The sequence below is a fragment of the Microcebus murinus genome, chromosome 10 (genome assembly GCF_040939455.1).
Source record: "Microcebus murinus isolate Inina chromosome 10, M.murinus_Inina_mat1.0, whole genome shotgun sequence".
Taxonomy (NCBI): Eukaryota; Metazoa; Chordata; class Mammalia; order Primates; family Cheirogaleidae; genus Microcebus; species Microcebus murinus.
The window spans coordinates 20,387,451-20,403,306 of record NC_134113.1 but is presented as its reverse complement, the minus strand read 5'-3'; the positions used below and the strand labels follow the sequence as shown (position 1 = coordinate 20,403,306).

The following is a 15,856-nucleotide window of genomic DNA, read 5'->3' as shown; positions in this document are numbered from 1 at the left end:
GTGTAAAAACATCATATTCCATGAATTGCTTATTTAATTAAAAATTTCAAGTAAAACAAAATAAATCCCTCAGCAGGATTATCTAAATACTCTTGGGCCAGAAAGTAAAAAAATTAAGATTCTATGAAACTTAGATCATTAATTTTCAAAGAACTTGAATTAAGAATGGGCAATGACTTCCCTATTTGATAGTCTCAAAAAACTCAGAACCATCTTTATGAATCTGCATGTAAGGAAGTAAGCAAAAAGGAGTGTCTGTTAACTTTTAGCATGGCGGTGATTTTATGTTTGTATTGAATTATATGTGAAGAGACATAGCATATACCAGATTGTTTTCCTAGTAATCGTTTTCTGTAATATACTTTAACGTAAAGTAAAATAAGATAGTTTTTGAAGATATCTTTTTTTCCCTAAAGAATACTGTTTAGTTACATGCAATGCACTGAACATTTATTTAGTATATTAAAATGAATATCTAATGAAAAAATCCTTGATTTTTCTTGAAGTTATTCTTTTGTCTTTTCTAGAATTTTCCAATGGGAAAGGTGCCCTGTAAGAAGGACGCTGCATCAGGTTCATTCTTTGCCCGAGACAATACTGCAAACTTCCTTCACTGGTGTAGGCACATTGGCGTTGATGAAACTTTTCTCTTTGAATCTGAAGGTTTAGGTAAGTGTTGTTGTCGTCATTGTCTTTAATGTTTTAGGATGCTTTTATATCCCTCACTTCTAATTTTCTTTCCAAATAAGGACTCAAATGTCACATCTCATTTTCCTAGGAAAGTTTATACTTTAAATATATGTAAAACAATTGGAGAATTAGATACTAAATCAAATATATTAAGCTTTTCATTTATGGTTGAAGATTTTCTGTATCTAGAATGCCCCCCAAATACTAAATAAGTTGGCTGCAGGAAGTTTCTGGACTAATGCTTTACTAATTAATGTTTTCATCAAGAATTACTCTACCAAGACAAAATTACTAGTAATTTCTCTTTAACCAGGCAATTACAGAAACAACAAAAAGCCTAATGATGTGTAGTCATAGTGTTTAGATTTACCTCGTAAACAACAGCTGCCAATTCAATTATCTACATGGATTAATATTTTTGACAGTTCATTTTGAAAAGTCATGCTTTACTGAAGAATTATTGATATACTTTCTCCTTTAAGTCAACGGAAGTATCTGTGCATTGAGTAAATTGGTAGCTAAGTCTTATACCATATATATATGTGTGTGTGTGTGTTTCAAAGCATTTATATATGTATATACATATCTGTGTACACACACACAGCGAATTTATACTCTGTGATGGGAGCAGTAGCATACCAAGGGCGGCAGCTGTGGGAGTCATTTGCCCTGGTAGAGAGAAGTTTTATCACTGACGTTTAGAATTGCTGGTTCATGGTGATAATAAAAAGCCAACTGACTTTTAGTTGGTTTTATCATTGTTTTTAAATTATTGCCTGTATGCAGGTAAGCTGCTTCCACTGAGGTGCCTATGGATAACTCCTACCCAGTGTAAAATGTCATGGGTTGTTATCTTACCCCTCAGTTTGTGGCTGCTTTCTGTGCAGGTGTGCTGATATTTATTGACAGTGTAGGTGATTTAATGGCACATCCAGCTTCCAGAGATGAAAGGGGAGAGGAAATGCTTTGAATGCTCCAGCTTCCAGTTTGTTGTTTCTAAAAGGATGTAAGATAATTGTCTATTTCTCATTCTCAGTAGAAGACCTCTTCTGACTGTCCTGAAGGTCAGTGGAGAACTAAATAAAGCACTGCCAATGCTAGTAATTCATGTCTAGGCTGGTCTCACAGACTTGCCTCTTAATTTTTTACATTTTGCTGGGAACTCACAGCTGTTTTAAGAAACAAATCTATTTTAGGGTACTTCTAAGTGTGTAGAGACAAACAAGTTTAATAAAAAGTTTAGGATAAATTCCTTTATTGGTATGAGTTTTAGATTTAAATATAGGCTTTTTTTTTTTTTTTTTTTTTGAGACAGAGTCTCGCTTTGTTGCCCAGGCTAGAGTGAGTGCCGTGGCGTCAGCCTAGCTCACAGCAACCTCAAACTCCTGGGCTCAAGCAATCCTCCTGCCTCAGCCTCCCAAGTAGCTAGGACTACAGGCATTCGCCACCATGCCCGGCTAATTTTTTGTATAAGTTGGCCAATTAATTTCTTTCTATTTATAGTAGAGATGGGGTCTCGCTCTTTCTCAGGCTGGTTTCGAACTCCTGACCTCGAGCAATCCGCCCGCCTCAGCCTCCCAGAGAGCTAGGATTACAGGCGTGAGCCACCGCGCCCGGCCCAAATATAGGCTTTTTTATTTGAAAGAGTATACTTTGTGTTTGGGGTATATAAGAGATGCTATTCATACATCAAAGAACAACTACCATTTCTGTTGGGGGAGTCAGTGTGCCTGTAGTTCATCACACATTGTACATTATTAAATTAGGATTCAGAAGTTTCCTAGAGTTTCTAACTCTAAGAACAGGAACAGAAAGGTTGAATGATCCCTAACTACTATATAAGTGCATTTGTGCATTTAGCATGAGTTCTATGGTCAGAGCTTTTTTTTTTTTTTAAAAGGATCTCTGTTTACTTTTGCATTTCAGTTTCTTTTAAGTTCTTAAAATTTTTTTTAGAATACTAAATTTTATTCCATGTACAATTTTATTACAATTTAAAAAATTAAAATTAAAAAAATAAATAATAGCCAATAAATTTCTGAAAAATTAATTTTTATTTTTAAAAAATGTGTTCAAATATACATAACAGGCCAGGCGCAGTGGCTCATGCCTGTAACCCCAGCACTTTGGAAGGTTGAGGTGGGAGAATCACTTGAAGCGAGGAGTTTGAGACCAGCTTGGACAACATAGCAAGACCTTGTCTGTACAAACAAAAAAAATTAGCCATATGTGATGGTACACACCTGTAGTCCTAGTCACTGGAGAGGTTGAGGCAGAAGGATTTCTGGAGCCTGGGACTGGGAGGTTACAATGAGCTATGATCATTCTACTACACGCCAGCCTGGACAACAGAGCAAGACCCTATCTCAAAAATATATATATACATAACAAAATTGATCATATTAACCATTTTTAAGTATATTAGGTTCCTTTTTAAATAGCATTTAAAAAATTAAGATATGCTGTACATAACATTAAAATTTATAATTTTAAAATGTATACCTCAGTGGTTTTTAGTATATTCACTGTGTTGTACCTTATCACTAATTCCAGAACATTTCTGGAAAACCTTATACCTATTAGTGATTTGTCTCAATTACTCTCTTTCCCCATGCCTGGCAACTATTAATTTCTTTCTTTATGGATTTATATATTCTGGACATTTCATATAAACAGAATCATATAATATTTGGCTTTTTGTGTCTCATTCTTTTCACTTAGCATTATGATTAATTCTTGTTATAATATGTAACAGTACTTCATTCCTTTTTTGTTTTTTTATTTTTATTTTTGTTGTTTTTAGAGACACTATCTCACTCTGTTGCCCAGGCTGGAGTGCAGTGGCACAATCACAGCTAACTGCAGCCTTGAATTCCTACATTAAAGTGATCCTCTTGCCTCAGCCTCCTGAGTAGCTAGGATGATATGCATGCGCCACCACATCTGGCTAAATTTTCTTAATTTTTGTAGAGACAAGAGCTCACTATGTTGCATAGGCTGGGTTCGAACTCCTGGCCACAAGTGATCCTTTCATCTGGGCCTCCCAAACTTTGTTCCTTTTTATGGTAGACTAATATTCCACTATGTAGATATACCACATTTTTTATCCATTCATCAGCTGATGGACATTTGGATTCTTTCCACTTTTTGGTTATTATGAATAATGCTGCTATGAACATTTGTGTATAAGTATTTAATTGAAGATAATAATATATAGAGAAAATGAAAATGTCTTCTCTAAGTTTTCTCCAAACAAGTAAACCCACTGTCTTCAGTATTCTTCCCTTTTACACTCTTCCATGCCGTAAATATATTTCCTCACTTAATTCTGCTCCTGAAAATATATGCTCTTTTTTCCCACAGTTTTGCACAAAGATCCAAGACAGGTGTATCTTTGTCTTCTTGAAATTGGTCGAATCGTGTCAAGGTATATATTATACAATATTTCAGAATTTCAGTGTCAAACATTTTTTAAACTACCTAATATTAGCTAAAAACACTATTGTCTAGAAATAAAATAATTCTTGATTGAAATAAAGTAACCTATTTTCCTATTTTATCCTTCTTTTTGTTTCTTTATTAACTTTGTTCTATTTGCATGAGCATATGTCAACATCTGCTTTCTCAATATAACTTGCCTTCATTTAATATTAAACTGTGAAACTGCTTACTTAGTTTTTTTAGTTTAAAAATAGGGCAAGAGCATGTAGTCTTAAAGCAGTTCAAGGCAAAGAAGGTCCCCTGAGCACAAAGAAGGCCGAGGCTTGGTGTCCCCCATGCATACTTATCCCCATCTTTACTCACCAGCTGATTTTACAGCTGCCTTTCAGGATCCCAGGTAGAATATTGGAAGCATCCATTTACCCAAATATGTGCTATGATGTGAAGATTATAATCAATTTTTGGCAATCTATGAGACATTAAAAAGCATTTCCAAATGTCCCAGTGAAACAATTGGTAGAAGAGAATCATACAGACTTTGCTTTAAAAGTAAAATATAATCTATCTTGATATGCAGGGAAATGCTTGGGTCAACTTTGCTTGAATGATCAGATCTCCTGGTTGGTTTTCAGATACGGGGTTGAGCCACCAGTATTAGTAAAACTTGAGAAAGAAATTGAATTAGAAGAGACCTTGCTTAATACTTCTGGGCCTGAAGATTCCATCAGCATTCCAAAATCGTGCTGTCAGCATGAAGAGCTACATGAAGCTGTAAGTAATCGCCACATGATTTTTCTTTCTTTCGCCCATGATGTCTTGAAGTCTCATAGTTTTATTGCTACAGGTGATACTATGTTTAAAAGAAAGTGTTTCTTTCTTTTATCAAAGAATATTGGTATATTCAGATATTGGTATATTCAGAATATACACCAGTACTATATTCTACACTCCCTGATGAGTTCAGGGCTCTATATTTTAAGGTGATTTCTGTTGTGTGTGTGCGATGAGGACTGGATGTATAGTTGAGGAGTGGTGGGCAAATAAGCTGGAACCCATCCTGAGTGCTATAGGCCATGAGAATTCATTAATTCTTTTTTTAACATGGTAGTATTATAATCTCATTTATAAATTACAATGATTCATTATCTTAACAGAATAATCATTTTATGTGATCATAATAATGATAATATTATATCATTTTATGTGATATAATAATCATTTTATGTGATCATTATGATGATTATGTAGCAACAAGAAAAATATTTATTTTGTGAAAAATTTGCCTATGTAAGACAAGCTATAGAAAAAATGAGTATGAAAATAATTGATGGTAATGTAGTACCTTTGTAGATTATTTTATTTTCCTTAGCTATTTCCTTTAGTGTTATAATGTAAATTATGCAATAAATAAAACCAAAAGAAAGCATTGCTTATCCACAGCTCTTATTTCTTTCAGGCTCACTCCCTCGTTTAGATTGTGGGTTAGTGCTGATTTGTACTGCTCAGTATAAGTGGTATTTGGATATTTTAAACAAGGAAAATAAAAGACTTCTCATATCTACATTCTTTTATAAAAACAAATAAATATACATTCAATGCCTACCTATAAATATGTGATCTACAGATTTTTGGGGGTCGTTTAAAATAAGGAACAAATATTATCTGATTCACCATTTAGGGTCCTGTTAAAAAGTATACAACTTAAATTCTGTATACTTAATGAAATTTTTACAGACAGAAAGTAGTGACTAAAAGAAATGTCTTCTTTCAAATTACTTTGATCAACTAAGGTATATATATGGTTCTAATCATTGTAACTCTTTACCTGAATTTAGTTTATTTTTAACCATTTTATGGATATGGTATGTATATGAATGCACACATATACTCAGGCTATGAATAAGACAAACTTGATTGAATGACTTGTGAAAATCAGTTCTATTTGTTAATAAACATGTTACCTTATTTGATGAATGATACAGGAAAATAGACAAACTCTGAATTTTTTAAATTAGGCCCTGGTAAATCCACAAGTGTCCATTCATTTGGGAAAGGTATTTAAGACAATCATTTAAATTTCTATTAGTGCTCAGCTAATTTAGGCATATCCAAAGAGACTTTCTTCTATAAATACATCATGCCTAAGTTCAATTAAATTAATTTGTTTAGATATACTCTGTGTGACAGGTAATTGAGAAAAATATTCATGACATTGCTTTTTCAAAAATGTAATTTTAGGAAAAGCCAAATATTTTCCGCAGTGGTTGATGTATGTTTTTTTTTAATCAAAGATATTTCAAAAAATATCTTCATTTAATCAATTTATTTTCAGTTCCATGTTTTAAATATAGAATTCTTGAGTTTCTTTTTATATTTACTGCAATTTTACTATTTTTAAAAATATTATATTTACTGCAATAAAATTCTGGCTGAGCTCTGTAGTTTACGCCTACAATCCCAGGAACTTGGGAGCTTGAGGTTGGAAGATAACTTGAACCCAGCAGTTTGAGACCAGCCTGGGCAACATCATGAGATGCTGTCTCTAAAAAAATAAATAAAAAATAAAAAAATTAGCCAGCTGTGCTGGTGCACACCTGTAGTCCCAGCTATTCGAGAGGCTGAGGCAGGAGGATTGCTTGATTCCAAGAGTTCAAGCTTGCAGTGAGCTATGATGATGCCACTCACTGCCCTCTAACCTGGGTGACAGAATGAGACCATGTCTCTAAAAATAATAAAAATAAACATTCTGTAAGCTTCTTGGGTGATCCAAGTAGAGTTTCCCCTGAATCCCATCTCCCTAACAGGCTATGGAAACAAAGCAAGCACTTTTAGAAAAATCCTTCTTGAATTGAAATTTTAAAGAATTTTACTCACTCTTGGCAAATAGATGTGAATATATCTCTGCATATTTTAACACTAAATTTAAACAAATCTAGATATTCCCCTGCAATATTAGTTTGGCACAATGTTAAGGGATAAGCGAAAATTAGTACTTAGCCTTTATCCGACTGACCTGACTTTGATTTGGCACAGATATAGTAATTCAGGGCTTAAAACAATTCAAGCTAAATAATGAACTCATACGTTTTCTAGAACTCAACAAATGTGTTTTTAAATGACTTCTCTTACATGTTTGAAGACCTTCTTTTATCAGTCAGTTGTATTAATACTCACTGTGAGCCTGATTGCACTTCGGCATAAAGAGAGAGATTCAGACTTCATCAGTGTGTGTTTTTATGTTAGATTAGCAACGTCTAATCTCAGTATTTGTTAACAAGCAAAGGAGAAGAGATATTAAATAGCTGAACTGCCTTTGAACTTTTATCTTTGAGTTTGATTTTCCTAGCAATCAAATAACATTGCATTTTGATTTTAAATAAAATGCTTTTTGTAACAAGCATTGAATTCTGTTATTTGTGTTTAATCTCAGGTTAAACATATCGCTGAGGACCCTCCTTGTAGTTGTTCGCATCGGTTTTCTATTGAGTACTTATCGGAAGGACGGTACCGCCTAGGGGATAAAGTTCTCTTTATAAGGGTAGGTCTGTTGTTTGCATTTACATCTTATTTGCATATAGATTTTGTTTTGAAATTGGGTTGATTGCTTTATCAATCTCCTTTTGCTCCCCTTTTACTTTTATTTTTTTATTTTTATTTTTATTTATTTATTTTTGAGACAGTCTCACCTTGTTGCCCAGGCTAGAGTGAGTGCCGTGGCATCAGCCTAGCTCACAGCAACCTCAAACTCCTGGGCTCAAGCGATCCTCCCGCCTCAGCCTCCCAAGTAGCTGGGACTACAGGCATGTACCATCATACCCAGCTAATTTTTTCTATATATATTAGTTGGCCAATTAATTTCTTTCTATTTATAGTAGAGACGGGGTCTCGCTCTTGCTCAGGTTGGTTTTGAACTCCTGAGCTCAAATGATCCGCCCGCCTCGGTCTCCCAGAGTGCTAGGATTACAGGCGGGAGCCACCGTGCCCAGCCCCCTTTTACTTTTAAAAAAAAATTGGAATAGTGGCTACTATTAATAGAAGAATTTCTCTATACAGGAAAAATATAGAGTACTTGCTTTCATGAGTATATAATGAGTTTAGGTAAACATTTTTAACACAGCAAACTACTAACTTCAGGATAGCTAAGACTATTTAGGCATTATATAATTATTGATTATATAATTATTTATAATTATTGATTATAAACATTTATAATTATTGATTATAATTGAGGAAAATAATCTTTTTCTATCCCAGGGAACTTATTCCATTTTTCATAATTTTCTAAAAAGAAATAATTTTCCATCATAAGAAGGAAAAAAAACAAGACAAAAACATCTAATGAGATTGGGGGTATCCATAGTAAGAAAAGGAAATAGAAACGTTGCAGTTTATAATAATACATACTTTGGACCTCAAGCATACAATCTTCCCGTATGCTGGTATACATGTTCATTTTCTTCCTTTTTCTGATCTACAATTGGTTAATTTTCCCTTTGCTGATAAGGAGATTGAAATTTCACCTGTCAAGCATTCTGTCCACTTCTGATACAAGTGCTGATTTATTTTTAATTTAGAAAAATAATATAAAAGTATTTTAAAATATAATTTCACTATCCATATTTTCTTCTATTTCATACTGTTATTACTTCCCCAACCCCACCCAACTTACACAGAAACATCCACGTGCACTTTCTTTTAATTAGTTTTCTTTTTAAAGGCAATATGATATGGTGGTTCTCAGAGTGTAGAACTTAGAGTTAAAATTTGTGGACAACTTCATACAATTGTGCAGATTTTTTTTTTTTTTTTTTTTTTTTTAATTGTGCAGATTTGTCTACTGAGTGGACAGGGGCCTGAAATCCAGCTTGGGCTGTATTGGCAGAGTGAGGGCATGTCTTGTCCCCACCAAAGTGGCATTTGAGTTAGAGGCAGCCCAATGCATTTGAGGCCAGGCCATGCTCTGTGACTTGGACAAATTCCTTAATCTCTCAGAGCCATAATTTTCTCTTCTTCAAAGAAGAAGTAATAATAACTTTTTTTTTTTTGGATACTTATGCTTATGTTGTTCTTTCATGTATTGCATGTATATGATAATAAAATCATAAAATACTTTTGTTTGTCTCTTTTACTGAAGTAATAATAACTTATACCAAAGTGTTTTAAAGATTAAATGGATGGAATACATATGGAAATAGTTTATTACATTGTAGAGTATAAGGTTTAGATCTTATCTTTCATAATTATTTTTTTCTTTATTATGAAGCATTTTTTTCTGTAAGTCCCCATTTCTCCTTTTCTCCCTCTCCTTCCTTCTCCCTTCTCTCTCCTTCCTTCAATATTCTACTCTTTATTGAATAATATTGCTCTTGCAATTTTGTATATTAATAACTTGGATTTTCAGGATGCAAGTTATGTGTAAATATCTTCCTTACAAAGTGGAAAACTTTGTATTGTTAGTGGCATAATACAGTATGAGTTAAATTTATATTAATAATATAAGAAAGAGATTGTCAATTAGTAGTGAAGCTGTTGGTAAATACTCTGAATTTCATAGATCACAGACATTACAAATTGTGACTGCTAATGAATTGTAATAGTAAACCTCAGAGTTTTACAGCTTTCCATTTTATTTTCTTTTGGGGGCAGATGCTTCATGGAAAACATGTCATGGTTCGCGTTGGTGGAGGCTGGGATACCCTTCAAGGATTTTTGCTTAAATATGACCCCTGTCGTATATTACAGTTTGCTACACTAGAACAGAAAATTTTAGCATTTCAAAAAGGAGTTTCTAATGAAAGTGCACCTGATTTGCCTGCCAGAACACCTCAGCCTCCTGAAATGAATCCTTTGTCAGCTGTTAACATGTTTCAGAAACAAAATTCAAAACCTGGCACGCCTGTTGGTTTTCCAAGGGGCAAAGAAAAACAGGCACGTCAACCAGGTACATTGCCACCATCATCTTCACCAAAAAGAGGCAATTTGGGCTCAGTGTCAGTCCGTTCTAAATTTCCAAATGCTCTGGCAGCATCTTCTCATCCCAAGCTCAAGCCTTCCAAAGGCATAACAAAGAAACCACATGCTCCTTCGAACAGTGTTGCTTCTTCAAATCCAGTGGGTAAAAACACTTCTTCACCAGCTTTCTCAAGAACTGTACCCTGTGCATCCGAGTCACTGAGAAAATGTATGGCATCCCCCAGTATTCCCAAGGCCAAAGTTATTCCAGCCAAGAATTCAAGAGATCTGCCTGATTCTACACTTTTGCCAAGTAAGTGTTCTGGAAAAACGGAACCAAAGTATTTGAAACACAATCATATTTCTCCCAGGGATGGTGCAGCATTTCACTTAGCTGCACATTTGAATTCATCCAAGTGCCCCAAGCTACCTGAAGCAAATATACACACAAGGCCTAAACCTTCTCCTTCTTCCCAGTCCTCTGCAAAAATGACAAAACCTAGTTCCAGAACCATAGCCACAGGTCCAGGAACGCGGTCTCAGCCATCTCATAGAGCCCCACAAGCAAAGCCAATCCCCGCACAGAAGCTTAAATCAGCCTTGAGTTTAAATCAGCCAGTTTCTGTATCCTCGGTTTCTTCTGCAAAAACTGCACAGGAATTGAAAGACAAGAATATAGTTTCAGTTGCCAAAAAGCAGCCTCAGAATAAAAGCACATGCCAGAAGAAAGGACCCAGCTTCTCAAAGTCTCCTGGCCGCACCCCACTGTCCATTGTGAGCGTTCCCCAGTCTTCTGCCAAAACACAAACTGCACCAAAGTCAGCACAGACTGCCACTAAGGGCCAGTGTTCAGCTAAAGGGTCTTCAAAAAGTAGTAAAACTCCAACGTCAACCAGGAAACCACCCTCATCTGTTAAGGAAACAGAGAGTGGAGATAAAAAACCTACTGCAAAGAAAAAGGAAGATGATGACCATTATTTTGTCATGACTGGAAGTAAGAAACCTAGGAAATAAATACGTATGTGTCATTTTAAGAAAACAGAGGAAAGGAAGAGAGTGAATGTGTTAGTTTCACATCTTAAAAGTTTCTCCTATTTGTGTTTGTCCAAATAGGTGCAGACAGTAAATACAACACGATGGGGGTTGGAGGTTGGAATGAAGAGAAAGTTCATTAGAATTCACCAAAAGTGCTCTTCTGAGGCCAACAGTGTAAAATCACCCCAAGATTCTTATTAATCATAGACATGTATATGATTTTCAATCCATATCGTTTTTGTTAGTATCCTACCTTGAAGGGAAACAAATAACACTACAACAATTATAACTACGGTTGTTATATTTTTGAGTATGTATTAAATGTGGAGTTTATATACCTGCTAATGTTAACAGTGGTGCTCTTACTGTTAGTTAATTGCATTTTAGTAAAAAAAAAGCAATGGTTTGGCACTTGTCTAACAAAAGGCACCTAATTTAATTTCCTGGGCAGGATTGACTGATCCACCAATACTAAGTACCAATGGCTGCTGCTGATTAGCTTGGCACTACTCTGAGTTAGGTGTAATTCTTATTTAAATTTTTTTAGGCTTTCCAAATCAGAAGGAACTGATTTTTTTACTTGGCATATATGAACATTGGCAATATTTTGTTACCAATATTTTTGGTAAAAAACAAAATGAAACCAAAAAAACCCAAATTATTGAAACCAATTGTAATTTGGTTAAAACAATTTTTTAAAAATATATTATTTGTAAAAACTTAAGACACCTTATAATTTAGATGGATGTTGTGCAATGTGACAGGGGAAACTGATTTAGTAGCTTTTATCATGTTAAAAATAATTTTTAATAGTGTCATTTCCTATGAGTGCAGATATAAATTTTTATGTTAAAATGTTTTAACATCAGAATGTTTTAACACTCTTAAAATTAAGATGCTATTAAAAGGAATCTTAGAGTGATTTATGTATAATAAAAATTCTATCATGAGATTATTTTTCTTTAGATAGCACAATACCAATTTTAATTAGTTTCTTCTAATTATGTTAATTTTCTTTCATAAAGTCCTGCTGTCTCTAGTTTTCCAATGACAAGTGCACAGCACATGGGAAACATTTTTTGCTCTGTAGGCAGATTCTCTCAAGAAACATATCCAGATCATGTAATGACTGCATAGACACCATCAACCTAAAATGATACCTGTAAATAATTTATTTTTTAAGGGATTGTGACTATTTAGAATCATTAATGTACTTTGAGAAATTTTAAGGATGTTTTTAATAACTTCACAGTATTATCAGTTATCACAGGTTATTCAGTATTGAGGTTTGTGTTTTTCTATTTGTTTTAGTGTTTCCTAAAGAAAAAATAATAGTTTACACAAATGTACAATCATAGAAAAAGCATTTTAAGCTGGCTACTAATGTTTTATAGATTTTAAAGCAAAAAAGCTTCATATAAAAGTAAGTGATCTTTTGTCTGAGGAGTACAGTTAAAATCAAAGATATTTGCCAACTAGTTTTGGGAATAATTCATGCTTCTCTTCATAAAACAGGGAGTCCCCAAATATTTGGTTTAGTTCTATTATTGATCTGGGCACTGAAAGAGATAATGTTATAGTAACATCTTTGGAGAGTGAAATCAATCTTCATGCAGTGGTAGAAGCTTTACTTTTTTGTGATCAAAAATATTTAATGTATCTTTTAGAGAAATAATTTTACCATCCAAAAGGAGTTTATTCCCTTATATGACCAAACAATACTTCTGTATTAGTAACTTTTAGAACTTAAATCAATAAATAAATGGTATGATACCCAAGCTATGAATCCAGGTAGATTTTACACTGTGTAATTTACATTGTTAATAATGTGTAAACATTAAGTTTTGTGTTGAGAATAATCAGGAATAAAAGTATCCCACAGGCATCTGGCACAAATTCCAGAATTAACCAAGAATTACTTATTTGAAAAATTGGAAGTCAATTTATAAATAGTTCTATTCTTCAACAGTAGGGAATTTCTCCAGTTACATTCATGTGGGATGAATTTTTATTTATATATAGCTTACCCTTCCAAAATAAAGGTTTAGTTTGAATAAACAATGCCTGATAGATGATTTCTTCAAATATATTTTTAAATTTTCCTAAAGAGCTAAATTTTCATTTTCGCAATTTTTAAAACAACTCTTACATTGTTGATGTTGGAAAGAAGATTTCATTTCTTCTTAATAGTAGCGCAAGATTTTATAAGTTCTTTTTTGTGTTTAATAAAATGAGTATTAAGTTTAAATTACTCAAGTACCTGGGAGAAGAAATAATGTATGCTTTCAAAAATATGGAATATTTTTATTTTTCTTTATTATAATTTGTTAATATAACTAATATATAAAAGTAAACTTCAGAGAAAAATGAAATGCTGATTATTTTTACACTGTTTGGGCTTAGAGTAGGTGTTTAATGCTTATGTCTTCCAAATGCCTTGATAAATTAGATGCCGTCTCACTTTCATCTCTATACTGAGTTTATAATTCTTAATGGATAAGGGACGTTTTATAAGGAAAAATTGTTGTTTCTACAATCTTTTTATCTCTATTTGATTTAAAATCTGTTACCTCTTTAAAAGGCTTCAATAACAGGTTGTCATGTTACATTCTTATATCCACGTTCATGTACTGACTCCACTTGAATTCACATTTGTTTATATTTTCTTGTGCCAGCAGTATTTGTATTAGATTTTAACTTATATTTTCTGAAGTATTAAAATTTAAACATCTACACCAAAGTATCAATTTGTTTTTTTGTTGTATTCTGAATAACATTCTGTTTGCTTGATTCATGTAGGAAATTCCATATATGAAGCATTCATAATTTGAGAATAGTTTTAATCCTATTGCTATTTAGAATGCCCTTTTTATTTTTTTGTGGAATTTATTTCACTGCACCCAGGAGATTATAAGGCCTTGCCATTAAGCAGCAGTTTTTGTATCCTACATTGCTATAGCTGCTACATATTTGTTCTAGAAAGACCAGTCATATTTAATAATCTTTCAGATAACAAATAATTTATCAGTTGTTAAATAGAATTCTGTAGATCACACAAGCATTGTGTTCACAGAAGTCTACTGATAATAGGAACTTTGACTTTTCAATTCCCATAATCCTGTTATAATTTCACACTTTGATACAGTGAGGATATTCTTGAACATTCATCTTTTTCCTTTATTTATGACCAGAGCAATGACAAAATACAGTTAATTCAATATGTATGTCCTGTCATGTTTCCAAAAAGAAAACAGAAAAACACAACTTAGACAAAATTTGTGTTATATTTTTCTAACCCTTTGTGAATGTAAAATTATTAAACAAACTTATGAAATTTTGGGGAATGTTAGGAAAATATTAACAAAACATTTGCCAGTTAATCTGAAAATATAAAGACATTTTACTAAATTTAAGCTGTTTTCCTGTAAGTATACTCTTTTGTTCTTTTAGAAAAACACAGACTCTATCTTGAGGAATTATTAAATAATACATGCAAAGATTTAACTATAAGGATATAAATTTTAGCATAATATTAATATTGGTATAGCCATAAAATAAAATACCATGAAGTCATTAAAAATGATGTGGGCATTGACTTATATTAAAAGTATTAGATATGGTGCTAAAGTGGTTTGTTTTTAGAGAATGCAGGGATGACACATTCATATGTATGTAATATTTCTTAATTTTCTGCATTTGGCAGAAAAATTAAGCACAGCACAGTACCTGTTACATGGTACATGGGCTCAATAAAAGTCATCTATTATAATTAACCTCATGTGGTTAGTCTTTTAGGGTTTTCATTTGATTTTTATTTACTATGATCAATTTTTATAAATTTAATAATTTATTTCACAAATTATATTGGAATGAACAAATAGAATGAATTAAAGTTGGGTATGACTGTTGCGGACCTCTAGTAGTGAAATATGCCCATAGTGAGATACTTTTGCATCTGCTCAAACCACCATTTATTAATGGAGGATGCTATGGAAGACAGGAATAAGACGGTCACTGTATTCAAGAATCTTAGGTTTATATAGCACTTTGCAAGTCACAAAAAAGTTTTAGTTAGATAGCATCCAACCTTCTCAATTCTAGCCTTGTCTTCATTCGAATATAAGCTCCATGAAGGCAGGAATTGCATCTATTTTGTTTACCGTTGTGTTCCCAAAGCTTAAACCAATGCCTGGCACATAGTAGGCATTCAGTAGCTGTTAATGAATAAATGAAGGAATTCTCTTTTTACAGATGAGAAAACTGAGGCTCAGGAAAGTTGACAGTTACTCAGTGAATATAAAAATACCTACTGGAATTGAGTGATTGAATTTTATTTAAAGTATAAAATCATTTTACCTATTTATACTTTCCTACAAACTGTTGAGTTGCTCTTCATGTTAATATGATACAGAAAATAGGAGTTGTGTGGCATCTTTAAAAAACATCTGGACTGTCACCTGCTTTTTATTTCTTAGAAAAATCTTGATTTGTTTTTGAATTTATTATATATTGTAAGCTTTAATACCTAGAGATTAATGTATTCTTATGCTTTTAGTTTATTATTTATAAACCACTTTGCTATGTGCAAAGCACTGTTCTTAGAACAATGAACTATTGCATTCAATCCCCTGGACAATACAAAGAAAGGTGCTCTATAAATAATTTGGTGGATAAATGAATGAGAGAAAAATAAGTTAAAGCTAGCACAAAATGCCTATACAGTATTAGCAGTTAAAAT

General features: G+C 33.0%; 1 protein-coding gene across 2 annotated transcripts in view; it reads left to right on the top strand.

Moving 5' to 3' along the window:
• The window catches only part of GAS2L3 (growth arrest specific 2 like 3), a 33,094-nt gene extending 19,246 nt beyond the window's left edge, over positions 1–13,848 (top strand). For both annotated transcript variants that reach the window (XM_012787630.3, XM_012787631.2), the window contains exons 5-9: positions 528–669; positions 4,054–4,117; positions 4,764–4,902; positions 7,562–7,669; positions 9,778–13,848. In XM_012787630.3, the coding sequence (XP_012643084.2) occupies positions 528–669; positions 4,054–4,117; positions 4,764–4,902; positions 7,562–7,669; positions 9,778–11,097 (1,773 nt within the window). In that variant the 3' untranslated portion in view covers positions 11,098–13,848. The remainder of the gene's footprint in view (positions 1–527; positions 670–4,053; positions 4,118–4,763; positions 4,903–7,561; positions 7,670–9,777) is intronic.
• Positions 13,849–15,856: the final 2,008 nt, after the last annotated feature.